General features: G+C 43.2%; 1 protein-coding gene across 6 annotated transcripts in view; it reads right to left on the reverse strand.

Annotated features, from left to right (window-relative positions):
- Positions 1-16073, reverse strand: part of NEO1 (neogenin 1) — a 161041-nt gene that overhangs the window by 73564 nt on the left and 71404 nt on the right. For all 6 annotated transcript variants that reach the window (XM_085071067.1, XM_085071066.1, XM_085071061.1 and 3 more), the window contains exons 4-5: positions 14652-14805; positions 7620-7756 (exon numbers count right to left, since the gene is read on the reverse strand). In XM_085071067.1, coding sequence (XP_084927193.1) covers positions 7620-7756; positions 14652-14805 — 291 coding nt within the window. The remainder of the gene's footprint in view (positions 1-7619; positions 7757-14651; positions 14806-16073) is intronic.

A 16073-nucleotide genomic window follows, 5' to 3' on the forward strand; every position in this document is an offset into this window, starting at 1 on the left:
CAACTTTGGGAGAAACTTCCCTGCCAAGACTAGAGTTGGGATAATGAGACATCCAGTAATGGCAATAATCTGGCTCCCATTAGAGAAATCAATTATCTGGTAGATGAGAGTCAGCTTAACCATCATAAAAATTTAACTTGAAAGCAAGCCTATGTTCACTTTATGGCATGGACTCTCTCTCAAGACTGATTGATGTCTGGTGTTCCTCAGCATTTCCACTTTAACATCACCCTCAGTTTTCATCACGAAATCTGGTGGTGCGAAAACAGTGCAAAACTTTCTGCTGAAATGGAAAAAAAAATAAATCCCATAAATTGAAAAATTAAACCTAGTGCTTGCTTCGACCAATTTAAAAGGAAGGATGACCCTGATGCACAGAGAAAAGTACTCACCATTTAGGGCACAACTCCTATAAAAAGAGCTCTCACTTCGAGGAAAAAGGCATTTTAATGAGCTGCTTAGTTCACACATTCACATTTCTTGGAAGTATCTGGCATGTGCAACTTAAAAATTACTACTGAATCCTTCAGCTTTTAGTTTGCAATGGAAAATCTGTCATCTCCTTTTGATGGGGAATAAAACCAGTATTAAAATCCCTATATCTTATCTCTGGTACATATATCTACCATATCCTTGAGTCCTTACAAGCATCCTAGAGCACCTGGGATCATGAGCCAGCTAGGATTACCTTTCCTACAGCCTTGCATGAAAAATATACTTCAAAAAGAGTAAATCCTGTATTGAGCAAAGCCTGCTCTAAACTAAAAAGCATATTTTTACTTTGGAGACCAAACAAAAAAGAACCCCTAAATATGAACCTTGGGCAAATGCCTGTGTTTTCTGTAACTGCCCTGTCTAGGCCAAAAGCACAGCCTCAGCTTATTGTTTTAAAAGCCATTTGGGGGGAAAAGGACTTCTCTCCCTAAAGCAGCAGCTGGTTCAAACCCTGTTAATATGATCTTAATTTATCAGAAACTCTGGCCGAAAGAGAAGCCAGCTTTTACAATTCCCTCAGTTCAATATCAGTTTCGACACTGTAGATATTTAAGACACTACTGTTTAATTTAGTAACATTTTCATTATCCCCAGGGATTGCTCAAGAACATTTACAAGGAAAACCATTTGTGTGAATTGTATGAGTAACTGATCATTTGGTTTTGTCTTTCTTAATGGTATTTTTTTTTAAATATATATATATCTCACAAAGAGGGTTTAATTCCATGTGTACCTCATCTTCCTGGCACGTGCAGGTCTAGAGCCCTTACCCCCAATCAATGTACCACTCTGTTATGGACACCCACCCCAAAGGATCTCACCCCTCTCCTCATCAACCCCAGCCCATTTTGGGGCTCTTTTGCAACTGTTTTGTCAGTGCCACAAAAATCTGTTTGAAAACTCTGCAGCACCTCTGTAATGCAAAGACAACTTTTCCAGATAGACTTGTCCAGGGAATTCCAGATGTTTCATGTACAAGAACCTCATGGTTAACGGTTGATACTTTCGGAGAGGAGAGGCCTTCCTTGCAGCAGGATTATCCGTGGCCTCCACAGCCCATGGAGCCAGGGGTGGTCCCTATGGAGGGGCTGCACATTCCCCCTGCCCAGCTCCGGGATCATCCCAGCCTTCTCCTGCCACAGGGATCCCAGTGCTGCCATGCACAGCCCCAGGCACACACAGCAGCTGCCTCTGCTCAGCCCCAACCCTGGGAAAAGTTGGAAAACCTTCCCAGCCTGAGCTTCCCAGGGCCTGCCCACCTGGAACACGGCAGCAAGGGAGATCATGGCCTGCCAGGGCTCCTCTGAGCTGCTCCTACAGCACATTTCACTGTTCTCTGACATCACCATGGAATGTTAACCATCTGCACTGCTACCAGGGAATCCTCCTTCAAATTCCAGCACAGCTCATCCATGACTTTTGGAAATACAACTAAAGAAAATAAATGTTGGTGCCCCCACCAAGAAACGTGGCAAGCTCTCTTCAACAAGCTTTGTGCTTCTGAATGTGTCAAGGACTGGACAAATGTTCCTCCTGGTCTTAGAAAACCAGCAAGACAGACCGAAAAACGCCAAACTTACAACAGCCCAACTACAGGGCAAAATTTAGACACTGAGCAGGAAAAGCACAGGTTCTGCTGAGCCCAAGCCCTGTGGAACAGAAGTCAGATCACAGAGTCTTTAAACACAAGAGTGGGACTTCTGCATGATGCAAAGAACATTTTCTTTCAGGGGAAGTTTACATTTAGCATTAAAAATTACACCTCTCCTGAAGATGGTCTTTTCTGGTGTCCAGGTAAAGCCTGAACAAGTGATTAGAGTTAAAATAACGCTCCCAAGTCCTTCCTCTCCCGTGTGAGTATCTGAGTATCTGTTTATAACTTTTTCACCAGCAACACTTGCCTTGAATACAAATATGAGAGAGGCAAAAATTCCCAGTTAGCTGAATCTACAAGTAAACCCTGAACTCCACACACATTAAACTACACTTAGGATGAGCATTGAGGACTTCTAGAAAGGCTTTTCAGGCAACAGTGCAGTGGTAGAGACACAAACTCCAGAGAGCTCAGCGCACCCACCTTCCCCACACCAGACTCCTGGACTCACTGCCCCTGTTTGCATCACTACAGAAAGAGAATCACTAATCATTACACTTTCAGGGTAAGAAATAACTCCTGGGAAGCCAAGGTACAGTTTTTACTTCCAAGAGTTCCCCCAAACGGCACATTCCGAGAGCCCCCAAAAGGACAATACTTTGTCCCCCACATGAGATATTAACAGCTTCAGGTTCAGCTGCATCTCCTGAATCTCTAATTGAGGGGCAGCCCATTATCAAGATACAGCACTGAGCTTAATTAGAGAGGGAAATCGATGAAGATCATCTAGAAGGTATGAGAAAGGTTTGAGCAATTTTCAGTGATGGTTCAAATTTCTTCCCTGGAATTGTTTCCAATAATAATGAAAGTCTAATGCAAAAATAAGAGTTACCCAGACATATTACTCTGCTTCTGCAGGACTTAATGTGCTCTGCAAACAGCTACAATTTCTGGGGCTGGATGGCATCAGCTTTTATCAAAGCAGCTGCCCCAGAGAACCCTGGAAAACAAGCCCAGGATTCTTCTCGTTCAGGCTCTTCCTTCTGCAGGTGTCCTGGTTTTGTTTGAAAGAAAAGTCTTGACTTGCCTCACACATCCTGGCACATTCTCACTTTATTTTAATAACAGGTCATATATTAATAGATGTATAATCACAACTAGTTTTTAAGCCAAAGTCTTCAAATAAAAAATTTAAGTAATTGCCTGACATGGGTAATCAAAGTGTTCTTGTACTTGAGGCCCCATCCCAGCAAGTGCAAAGGGAACAGGGAAATCAAGGTGAGGCATTGCTGCCAACCCAACAAAACGCAGAAATTACTGTTCCCTTACACTGCAGGTCCAACGCTGCAATACATCTATTTTCTGCTAAAATAAGGCTTTGCCATTGGCATAAGCCTTGTCAGCTCTACTGAAAATATTTCCAACGCTTCCTTCTAAAGCACAACATGGACAATTCCATCAAAACAGTGCTGCATTGGGTTTTTTCCATACAGTTTGCTCTGGCGGCATGAATGAGGCCATGATCAGCCTCTCAGTTGCCATGTCCAGCCTCTGATTTATCACTACAGATACCTCAAAATAAGCTTTTCTTTTCTTATTTTTAATTTTGGTTACATTAACACAGTGAGGCATGTAACACATCATATTTAAGATACACTATTAGACACTGAATGCTGTCCTAGACAACTCACAAGTTGACTTTCTGCTATTCCAAAAACTCAGTGAAAGGGAGTAACAAACAGTAATAAAGAGCAACTCTGACTCTTCCCCCACAAACGCAGGGACTCATTTATTTTAGAGACTTCAGACCTGCCATATCAATTTTACAGGAGAATGAAAATGGAAATTTTTTTGGTTTATAATTTTCTGGTTCATTATTAACTGCAGTAAATATTTCAACACGGACAGTACACTCTCCCCAAGCTGCTGGTCCCTACCCCAGCACCAAGGCAGGCCACAGGAAGCCCCTGAGGTGACCTCACTCAGTCCCAGCCCATGCACAAATCCCTGGAGCACTGGGCACAGCCATAAATTTGAAATATTGCCCAGATGAAGACTGAACTCATGACCTTCCCAGTATTTAACTGCCACTCTGGCTCTCCCAGGCTGAGCAGATTAAATACAGTGACTACCTGTTTCCCCAGCTGTGCTGTCATCACTTCCCACTCTTATCTGAGGGAAATGCTACGGATTCTTTCACGGCTGGGGAGAGCAAAACAAATTTTTCCAGTGCTCTTGGCTCATTCCAGGTGTTGCAAATAACCTGATACCAGCACCCACAGTGAGGGGAGAGCATTGTCAGGACAGCCAAGAGAGGCAAATTCTTGCCTCCATCACGGGAAGTGTCCTGCCCTCCTTGGCCTGGGACTGGTGACACCAGCTTTGGGCACCCAAGGAGAAGCCAGGAGGTCCCTTGTCCATATTCTGTGATATTCCAGGTACAAAGATGCACACACGTTTTATCCATTTAGTGCTTGGCCCTACAATACCTCAGCCACAGGCAGGATTCAGCAGTGCTCAGCTTTAGGGGCTTGGGACCCTCTCAGCTGCAGGTCCTCCCTCAGATATTCCCTGTTCTCTTCCAACTTAAACCATTTTCAGATGCCCCAGACAAAGGTTCAGCATGTGACCAGAGGGTCCATGAAATCTCCAATATGCACATACACAGAATCACTGAATCCTACAAGGTTTGGGGGGGAAGGACCTTACAGATCACTACATTCACCCCCTGCCATGGGCAGGGACATCTTCCACTGTCCCAGGGTGCTCCAAGCCCTGTCCAGCCTGGCATCGGACACTGCCAGAGATCCGGGGCAGCCAAAACGTTCTTCCAAAGTTGAGGAAATTTCATGACTCCACCTCCCAGATACACACTGTACATAAAGAGACTGATGACACAAATTTGTGTAGAATTCTTCTGAACCCTTTAGCACCTTTCTAGTCAAGTTAAAAGCCATTTTCCTGATTCAGTCCTTCTGTGACGTATGTAGGGAAATAAATCCCAATCATTTTTTAAACCTGACATGACGACAACAGAAAGCTCCTCTATCACCTTTTATTTCTGAGACAGGGGTTCAACTATTTTCAGGTACGTGAAACTGGTGATATCCTTAAGTGTCCCCAGTAGGATCTGAGTAACTGCACTGCACTGAAGGTACCATTTATCCCAATTGAAAATGGTGTCAAAAGTAACAGAAAACACCCCAGGAACTCCCACAATTGGTGGCTGTACATTCCCATATCAGTTGGAATAAGCTTTCCCCAATCACCTCCCTCGTACATTCCCTGAACCCATTGTAAATCTCAGGTATTTTCCTGCCAGCTGAGCACAGCCTCAGTGTGAGAAACCTGAAGGCACCCTGCCTCTAGGGATGGTCAGGAATTCCATCCCCACTGCCATGGGAGGAGGAGTATTCCATCCAGGCCCAGGCACTGGTTGGCACCACATCAGACACACGTTTGCTTCCAGGGTTTCGTATCCTTGTAAAGGACACAGAAAAGCTGGTCATGGAGCTAAGAGCAATCCTTTGAGCTCATGCACAAATTAATCTTACAGCTGGATAAAGCAGGTTGTTTCTGCCTGAAAATTTCAGTCAGTCTGTACCTGGCACTGCTAGGAAATCTCAGCCACAGGAGCACCTCTCTGGTTGCACTGCCCTAACACTGCCAAGCAATGGCACCGAAGTCCATGTCTGAACTGCCATGGGGAAACGTTAATAGAAGGAAAAAGATTGGCTGCCTGAGCACAATCCCCAGTATAGAGTGAAACCTCTTAGACAAAACACAGGCTCCAAGGAGAGCTGCAGAAAAATACAGGAGAAGGGAGTTAGTACCCAAAAAATGGATTTCTTGTCTGAAACGCTGCCAGACTAATTTCCAAGGATGGCAGAAAGAACTTAAATTAAGCAGAATCATGCTGTTATTAGGTGGGGAGAGATGACAATTTCTCTGGTCTAGAAGAAAATGATCCAGGGATCAGGTAACAGTTATTCAAGCTATTCAACCCTGCACCAAATTACAGTAATGCAGAAATACAATTACTCCCTACAGTGACCTCTCAAAGGAAAGCAGAATTAAGATTAGAACTAAGAAGTAAAATCAGAAATGGCACTATCCAAAATGCACTCTGTAGAATCTTTAATATATTTTAATATTCGAGCGTTAAAGGATTTTCTTGCCAGTGCCAGGTGCATAACGAAAATTCAGCACGGAAGAACTGGCAGAACATATTCTAAATCTTCACAACCAAGTGAGGAAATCCTCTACATTGCTTCAGATAAGGAGCAGAAGAGTTGTCTCCAATTCACTTTCATCCCCAGGAGACCTGGCTGGGTGTCCTGCACTAAGGCTACTCTCAGCTTTATCCACAACCTGCTAATTGCATCACATCATTAATGTTATTAATTGCTGTCACTGCCCATTAAACACAAACCCAATTCTGTAAAATAGAGAGGCTGGAACTGAATTAAACACAGCACATTGTGAGCTGTGTGACACCATCACAGAGTGCTCTACAGCCTCAGGCTTGGAGGTATTTCCAAAGCCAGAGCACCAAACCTTTATTCTTTTGGCCCAAGACACAAGGTAAGAAAAACGTGGGATTTTCTGCATTACCAAATTGAATCCAAGCCCTTCCTTTTTGGCCAGAAAGGTTTTGTCCATAGAAAACCCTTCATTTATGGATGTTCAGTGAATAAATTCCTCCCGTCAGAATTACTTTTTAGACCAACTTTGTAGAACCACAATCCACAGTAAAACAAGTCAGTTAAGCTCTTACAAGGACCTTGCATATGTCATAGAACTCCAGAGAAAGAACTGTAAACCCATATTAGCATCCAATTAAGAAAAAAGGCATATTTCCTCATGGAATGTAAGAAAGGACAGGAAGCCAAACTTCTACCTGGATTTTTTTCCCACTCCTTACCAAGCCTATTTTTCTTTGCTTACCAAGCCTGCTTTATTTACTTTTTATGTATAGTAAGATGCTTTTAAAACTACATTATCAATATTTCAGTGCTTTTTCTAGTAAAAATAGTTTGCAAGAATAAGCAAAACAGTTACACACACAATAAACCAGCATATTACCAAATATCTCTGCTTTTATCTTCTTGCAAGCTCATTGAAAACAACAATATATTTAAGGATTATGAAAAATGCATTAGAGATGTCCTTTCCAAAGACAACCAAGGTTGCAGTACCACAGGCTGACTTTCAGATGGGATCACACTGTTGCCTTGGTCCTCCTTTAAGTATGTGACATCAAGCACATTTAATATTATAGGAGCAGATAGAGCAGACTTAACCATGCTCAGGCTGTATTATATAAGCACATTCCCTCACTTGGCTATTTAGGAAATTCTAAGCAGTCTGGATAATAAATCAGAATGACAACCTTTGTAACAGAATTGGAGGATGCTTGTTTTTTAACGGGGCACAAAACTGAACAGGGCCTGTGACTGATCACAGAATAAAATAGGTGTTTCATCAGCTGGAGAACTGTTCCCTTTGAGAATTCTAGTCTCTGACCTACCTTGGACTGTCAGCTCTGCCTGGGCCTCCAGGGTGTCGTTGCCGCTCTCAGCGATGCAGGTGAAAGTCCCAGCATCAGCCTCGGTCACATCCCGGATCTCCAGGGTACCCCCGGCCAGCAGCTGGAACCGGCTGGACCTGTGCAAACAGGGACAGGGTCATTCCATGGACACGGCCATTCCATGGACACCGCCATTCCATGGACAGGGCCATTCCATGGACAGGGCCATTCCATGGACAGGGCCATTCCATGGACACCACCCAAGCCACGTCCCGGATCTCCGGGATACCCCCAGCTGGACCTGCACACACAGGGATACAGTCATTCCATGGACACCATCCCAGCAGTGTTTTAAACCCACAGAGGAGTTTTAATTACACCATCACATCCCACATTTCAGCTCCACCATGAAAATTAAGTTCAACCCTATCAATTCCCAAGAGCAGATCATCTTTTTGCACTTGCAGCTTCACTTGTTCTTAATTAAATGTGATCCAAGGTATTTAGTCAAGAGCGGTCAGAACTAAAGAAAAATGAAGTATTGTAATCACATCATTAAAAAAAAGGCATTCTGCAGATCCAGCTGGAATGACTTACTGCTCAGAAAGCTGAGGAAATGCACGTTATACAATGTAGATGAACTGAATTTTTGTGAAAAGGTAAGCCATCCCTAAGAGGTGAAATGTTTCAGAATAAGATACAGGTTAAAAGAAATTCAAAATGCAGATTCATCAGGTTACAAAGGGTCTTGTACAGAACCTCCCCCTCCAACTTGCAAAGGCTGGGGAAGGGTTTCTAATTCAAAAGTAGTCGCTTTGAAAAATGTGGCAGATAAAGGCAGCATTTGATTCTAACCAAGCATACTCAGCCTCCAGCCACATCCTCCTCCCACTGCAGCCATCACAGCCCCTTCACCTCTGATAGAAATTGGTGCAAGGCTTTTCCTAGATCCTTCAACACTCCAGATTCCCACAATAAAGTGCCAAAAGCAAAATGCTGAGAAATCTAAGCCAGGACAAGAAGTTGTGCCTGGATGCTGAGCCAGAACCATTCTTATTTGTAGGTGGAAAAGGAAGAGTCTGGGGGAAAAGGAAGAGAACCTGGTGGCTTCCTGCCTGGCACTCTCAAGCCATGGCTTGTAGGCAGGAGGGGACTGAATTCTGTCCATATATGAACATTACAATAATTGCCCTTTTTGGTCTCTGTTCGGAATGGCCAGTGAACAAAAATCAACCTCACTGCTTTCTCCATTTGAAATTTTCCTAGAATTACCTCAGTAGGACCAGTACTCAGGTTAGTATGGAAATGTATTCAGGTTGAGTAGTTCTACTAACCTTTTAATTACTCAGGAGGACCAATTACCAACAGGTAAATTGCTGGGACACAGATTTTTGCCTCATCTCACTATTATTTATCACATGAATATTGATTTATGATCCTACTATAACTGCTGATCAAATTTTCTGATTAATACATTTAAAAGCAGAGCAAACAAAACCCTAAGTGGCAGTAAGTGTTAAAAGCATCCATAGAGATGTCCCTATCCAGGTACTCTGTAAGGAAAGCCATGCAGTTCCCGTGAGTAATACCAGGACTACAGAAAGGTTTGTTTGGAAGAAGTGCAGGGAATCTGAGTGAAGATATGAGTTTGAAAAAAAAATATTAAGAGTTTCCCAAATGCTGGGAAAAATGTCCCAGGCTTGTGTGGGAACAGCACATTAGACATGCTCTAAAACCAGGCATGAAGAAAAACACCAGAGTAAGAGGAGCCTGGACCCTGACACATCCATACATGAGGTTTTCTACCTTCCTTTATTATGTAAAACAGCTGCTCTGACTTTTTGTTCTTGCAGCACAGAATGTGCTGAAGGCTGAGATGAAAGCAGGGAGCTGGATCTGCCAGGGACAGAGGGACACAGAGCAGGGAGTGAGCTGTGCCCCAAGAATGGAGACTGTCAGACCCTGAAGGAATCAAAGGCCATCAGGATGTCCGCAGCATTCTGAGGACATTAATGCTTTCTCCAGGATATCCACTGTTACCCTCTAAAAGCAACATGTGCCTGAGGACTCTCCTTTTCCCACTGCCAGCCTCTGGAAAAGTTACTGACAGCACTTGTTACTAAAATTATTAAAAATTACTCCTCTAACAGCAGTTGTTACTAAAACTATTAAAAATTACTCCTCATTGTCACTTTAGGCAACAGAAGTTTGTCCTAGGGAATCTCACAAACTACTTGTAGCATGGGAACATTTATGGGAATTCTCCTGTTCAGCCATCTCAATGTGTGCCATGTTTAAATTCCCTTTGATTATTTTCCTCCAGAAAACCCAGAGTTGAGTTCAATTTCCCAATAGGTGATTCCGGGGAAGTTTAATGGAAGAAAACAATCTGCCAGATTCCTTGGTGGTTCCCTCTGTATGAATCAGCTGTGGAAAAGTCCTGGGCTTAAAGGAAAGCTGCTTTTGTAATAAAGCAAAACATCTTAATTTTGTAAGGACAATGAAGCATTTGCACAAAAGAGTGAAGCAATCAGATTTCAGACACTGGAGACAAAGATCAGCTTAATATAAAAGTGATAACATAATTTGAAGTGTCATTAAAAACAACAAAGATTGATCACTCAGATGTCAGGGAAGAGGAAAATCAAATTCCAGCCTTTTATATGCATTCCATACAGCCCTCACTTGCACCCCATAACACACAATTACCAAGCTACTCTGGATGCCTCACTCACAGGCGCTTTGTGTTTCATTATCACAAAATATAGTGAGCCTTTATTAATTTACTGTAGTCAAACTGTCACTTATACCCTGAGGTTTGGGCTTTTTCCCCCCTCTTTTAAATTACTATTCCCCAAACATCTTATAATCTATTTGCTGTCTCAGTAAAGTACAGCAGATAAAATTAGACAGTAAATTAGATTATTTTGTGGGATCTACTACCAGCAAAATCTCCATAATTACTCTGCTATGTTTAACCTTTCCTGAGCTGGGCAAGTGTAATTCACTCTGTACTAATCACCCAGAGCCCTGCAAACAGGGATGTGTAAAAATGGGAATATCACACATTTGCAGGAAGCACTGAGGAAAACCCTGCATCAAGAGTGATCATACAATCACAGACTTCATGTGACCACAGCCAGCAGAGCAGAAATGAACATGGCACAAGTGCCCTCAGCTGTGTCACCTCCTCACTGCAGGAAAACATCAACTGTACAACCATGTTTGTGCAGCAGTTTATCAATTACATGAAATTTTGCTAAACTGAACAGCCCAAACCTGGTGCAGAGTTTGCTGGGCTTTACAGCCTTATTAAAATATTAATGCTGAAGTCCTTTCAATGTTTTAATATCAGATTAACCATATCAGCCACTGTAGGTTTTTTAAGAACCTGTGGCACCTGCATTTGGACTTTGTCCCGCAGAAATGGCCCAGTATAAATGAAGATACACAACATATGCTGTTGGAGCACATACTGACCCACACACTGCAAAGTTTTCAGAGCAGATCATCTTCCAGACATTTCCTGCTCTGTGCCTGTGTCCCAGGCTCTGAAAACCCACCTTGGCAGCCACCTGGAACTTCCCTTTCCAAGTCAGAATTGTCAAAAGCAAAAAGTGACTCCTGCACTTGCTGAAGAACAGACCCTTCCACAGCAGGAGCCTCACCCAGACTAGAGACTGAAATAAAAAATATTCACCCGGTGAGAAAGGCTCCAAGTTGGCTCAGATCTGAAGAACTACTCAACCTGAATGTAACATTTCCATACAAACCTTTTGTACCAAACAATGTTGACACTACAGTGTTTTTGACTTCAGGAAACTTTCCGTAAAGGGCCTAAGATTTACTCCAATAACTTTGTACTTCAGTGTCTTCCCTGCTTCCTTCCACTTCCCTCAGCATTGTCCACATTCCTGGCTCTCTCAGAGCCATTCCTATTACTCTCTCGGAGTCCATGGAGGCAATCCAGCTGCAAAAGCAGGAGGGCATTCCCTGTGCTGAACCCACAGATGATGTCTGTCCATGTGCCAGCATTACAGACCAACGAGGTGCCCTCCCTCCACCATGGATCACACACGAGGCTGGAGCTTCCTTTGGATTTTAGAGCTCTAATTTGGAGCTACATCTCAACCCAGAGCAGGTTTTGATCTTTTCCTTTCTTTACAGACAGTGGAGTTTTGGGAAAACTATAAAATATGCAGATTACAAGCCGGACCAGAGAGCAAATTCAAGGGGAAACTTCTTAGTCTTTAATGGGACTTTTTACAGAGAACCAGCAGTCTCTCCATCAGATTTCTTTAAAAATCTTCAAGTTAGTGAGTTCTGAAGGATTCCTTGGAGTTCTAACAACCTTGTTCCAATGGAATCTTGGAGCGTTAGCTTCCGCCTCTCACCCAACACCCAAAGCTTCCTTCTCTCGCACTCTAATTAATTTGGAAAATATTTTATCACAGCAACTAATTTCACAATATATTGCGTTACAGGCTGTCTGAACAACTGCCAAGGCTGCCATCACTCAAGTTTACTCATATTTATCCATTAACATAAATTTTATTGCAGTCTTCAACAAATACTCCGTCAAATTTAATCGCCTTCCCTTTTTTCTGGATCTTATAACAAATATTTAATTTCAAAACCTCACCATTCCTTATCCTTAAAATTAATCTATTTTTCCGAAAAATGCAGGCTTGTGTCCATATTCTCCTTAGGAATACAGCTTGAAAGGCAAACATCATTCAATTTTGTATTAATTACTTACCACTGTTACGACAAAGTAAGAATAAGGTTTTGTGTAAAACCCTTTAACAATGAGTCAAAATTAGGGATGAAACTGCCCATGCTGTCCATGTTTTGTTTCTGCAGTCCAGGCACACAGAGAGATATGTCCCAATATATATGGCAATACCTACATATATTTATGTTCATGTTTGGAGTGGGGGAGTGCACAAACAAACATAGACTTTCAGAGCTTTCCCAGGCAGAAGGGACATTAAAACCTGTCCTGATGAAAAGAATCAATTTTTTTCTTAGGATAAAGAAAAGCCATGCTAAGAAAGTTGTACTTTTACATCAAAAAGGGATTTTAATACAAATTAAATGTGATTTAATTTGTAATTACATTAACAGACCATGCATAACAAGCTAAGGTAGCTATTTAGCAACAGTAACTGCAGGCTTTTCTCCAACAAAGAATCTTAATTTCTGGAGATTTTCCAGTTATTCTATTCACACCAATAACACAATAGCTGGAGGGTAAATGGAGTTTAAGAGGTTTCTGTTCTCTGCTCTTTGAGTCTCTTCCCTGTTCAGCCACAGTCAAGAGCAGCAGACTCGGGAGCTTTGGCACAGTTTGATCACTTGAAGGAACAATGAAGGAATTTTACCCCCACAGAGGGGAAAAGGATCAAATTCCCTCCTTTACCCACCTTAAAAGTCAAGTCTACAATGAGCACACATTTCACTGTAAGAAAAGAAGAGCTGAGTGTTGCTAGAAGAAAAAAGCCAACTGGAACCTGTTCTTGTGATAAAGGGACATAACACTAAAAATTAACGCTAAACATTCTGAAAAATCAGGTTAGACCTGGTTCAAACTGAGTACATTAGAAGATCAAGTATATTTACAAATGTTATGCCCCAGCCCTCCAGACCAATTTCTCACTCTGAATTTTGAGAAACAAAAATACCAGTGAAGCCCTCAGAAGTTATCGTGGCAACCTCAAGGAATGAGGGGAGGGAATTCCTAAGGGAATTAACAGCACTGTATTCAGGGGTGGGAAAATCTGGGCTTTATGTTTCAAAAATCAAGGAAATAAAAGAGCTTGAACCTCCCTGTGCCCTGAATGTGCCACCACCTAGAGAAGAATGGGGCAGCAAAACTTCATAAAGATGTGACATGACATCACTTTACATACAAGAAAAACAAATTAAGATCTTTCCAGGCACATTTATTCTGACATTTCAGCCCATTTGATTGTGCAGCTCTAATGAGGCTGTACCAGCCTTCGTAGGGGAGTGATTTCTTACATTTACAAAAACCCTCGAATTTAAATCATGTGCCTTCAGACTGACACCAGCACCATCTCTCAGGGGCACAGGGCTGTTTGTCATTTCCCACAGCAGCCTCCCAACACAGACACTTCAAATTACCAGCCCCTGGATTCTTTTAATTTAGGAGTTGCCAAAGAAGAGATATATTATATCCCTGGTGCTGCAGAGACTTGTGCATTGCTGTAGCTGCTTTCTGCATCAGCCACACCACAATTTACCTCTCCTTGTTCCATGATTAACTTGGCTCCCCATTAATCTCATCACTGACTTTGAGGGACATGGAAAACTTTCAAATATCTGTTTGTAATCCTGTTCTGGGATGTACATTCATTACTCAGACAAAAATGGCCGTGGTAAGATTTGTTCTACTTTTTTAATATAGATTTTCTAACACATTATTCTGACTGACTGCACCAGCAATGACAACGTATAAGTTTTCACTTGAAGCATTTCTGAAAGCTCACTAATTTTTTGCCATCATGCCTACCATTTTAGTATTCTATTTTAATGAGAAAATATGTCACTTTGCTTTAAACACCACTTCTTCAATTCCCATGGGACATTCTGACACACAGTGGACATTTCCATTGCAGAAAGAATGAGTGCAGGGCTTCACACTCACCCAGAATACCCCAACACCAAGTCATCCTTCTCCTGCAGTGTCTTATTCCCTTAATTGCTGCTTCTGCTTCAGTGCCAATCTAAAAGTAATCTATTCTTAATAACCTCACTTCAGACAAGATTTGCCTTGCTTCAGACAAGATTTCTTGGTTTCAAATGGCTGCATAAAACACCCTGAGACTGTTCCAAAGCCTCCTGAACTCCCTCCCTTGTCCCAGCACTGAGTCCCAAAGCCCTCCTGCATTTGGGATCAACCTCTGCTCTCCAGGTTTGGAGCCCAAAGGAAGGTGTGCACTAATCCCAAATCGCGGCTCCAGCTGGATTCCTGCCATCAGACAAAACCAGGGCTGTCCCATGACTCACCCATCTGTGGGAAGCTCCTCCTCGTTCCTTGTCCACCTGACGGATGGAGTTGGGAATCCCGTGGTGACACAGGGGAACACAGCGCTCTGCCCCGGCAGCCTGCTGAGGGACGAGGGTGGCTTCAGCAGCACCAGGCTCTGCGACTCCTCTGCATCTGCAAACGTTACACAGCACAGCTATCACCAGGTGCAAAACCACCTCATGGGCATGTTAAAAACCACCAAAAAAACCCCCTGAACCAAAACTCAACCAGCCAAAGAAAACCACAAATTAAATCTCTAATTCCTTTCCTAGATCTTCCTGAGTCCTCCACAGGATTCCATCCCCACCTAACCCACAGCCTCTGTCAGAGCCTCTCCCAGCCTCTTTATATTTCCTCCAGACACGGAAAACTGATTCCCCACCTTTGGATTCTCACTCTTCCAACTCCCTGGGAAACTATTCCAGCTCAAAGCCACAGCCCTGAAACTGGAACTTCCACCAGGCAGTAGAGATTTAGGAAAGAAAGTTTGCATCTGTCCAGCTAGCCTTGGGCTTCATCAGGGAGCTGCCTGAGGAAGTGCTTTTACATGCTAGAAAATGAAATTATTGCAGCAGAGACTCAGCCCATGTCAAACACAACAACCAGGGAATGTGCACACTGAAGTAATACAGAACAAAATTCCCCCACCATGGCTTTTCATCCTTATAAAAACAGGGAATCCTCTGAAGTAATTTTGCATTGAATTAGGCTGGAGAAGGGCTGGTTCCTTTCTCTCCCCCCCTTAAGAAGAAGTACAAGCTGAGTGCATGTTTACTCAGCCCCTACTCCAGTGTGTAGCCTCTGTCTGTGCCCTGCACCATACCCAGAGGAAAAGAGTTCTCCTGAGCTGCAGTTTGGGCTAAGTTAGCTCTGCTCACCCTTTGTTCATCCTGCACTAATTCCCCATTCCCAGCACTCTGAGGGGTGTGTGGAGCTGTGATGGCAGCAAAGCTCCACAAATGGCCAAGCCCTCAAACTACTGCTGCCGACCTAAGTGGGGCAGAGTACTCTGTATATACTCTACTCCTGCTCTCTGAATGAAGCACATTCTGTCTCTCATTTGGCTGCTCTCTCACTTGGGCCTGAGGTGATACTCACAGGGATTCCTGGAAGTTGCTGTTTTGGTATTTTTCAGCTCAAAACACTGAAAAGAACACCAAGTGTTCACAGCACTGAGCTCAGGGCATGCACGAGCTCCAAGGTCCAACACAAGGAGGTGCCATGACACTCGGGGGTAGCAGAACAGGTGGAAATCCCATGTGGGAGTTGGTGTGGGCAGAGGCAGCAAAGCTCTGAGCAGTCCTGGGTCAACCAACCCCACCCCTGTGGCTCTGCCCACATTTCCTGACAGGAACTGCTCTGCCTGCCCTGCTGTGAACGGGGGCATAACGCAGTGACAT

This window comes from Lichenostomus cassidix, chromosome 10, assembly GCF_008360975.1.
Source record: "Lichenostomus cassidix isolate B80296 chromosome 10, HeHo_3.0, whole genome shotgun sequence".
NCBI lineage: Eukaryota > Metazoa > Chordata > Aves > Passeriformes > Meliphagidae > Lichenostomus > Lichenostomus cassidix.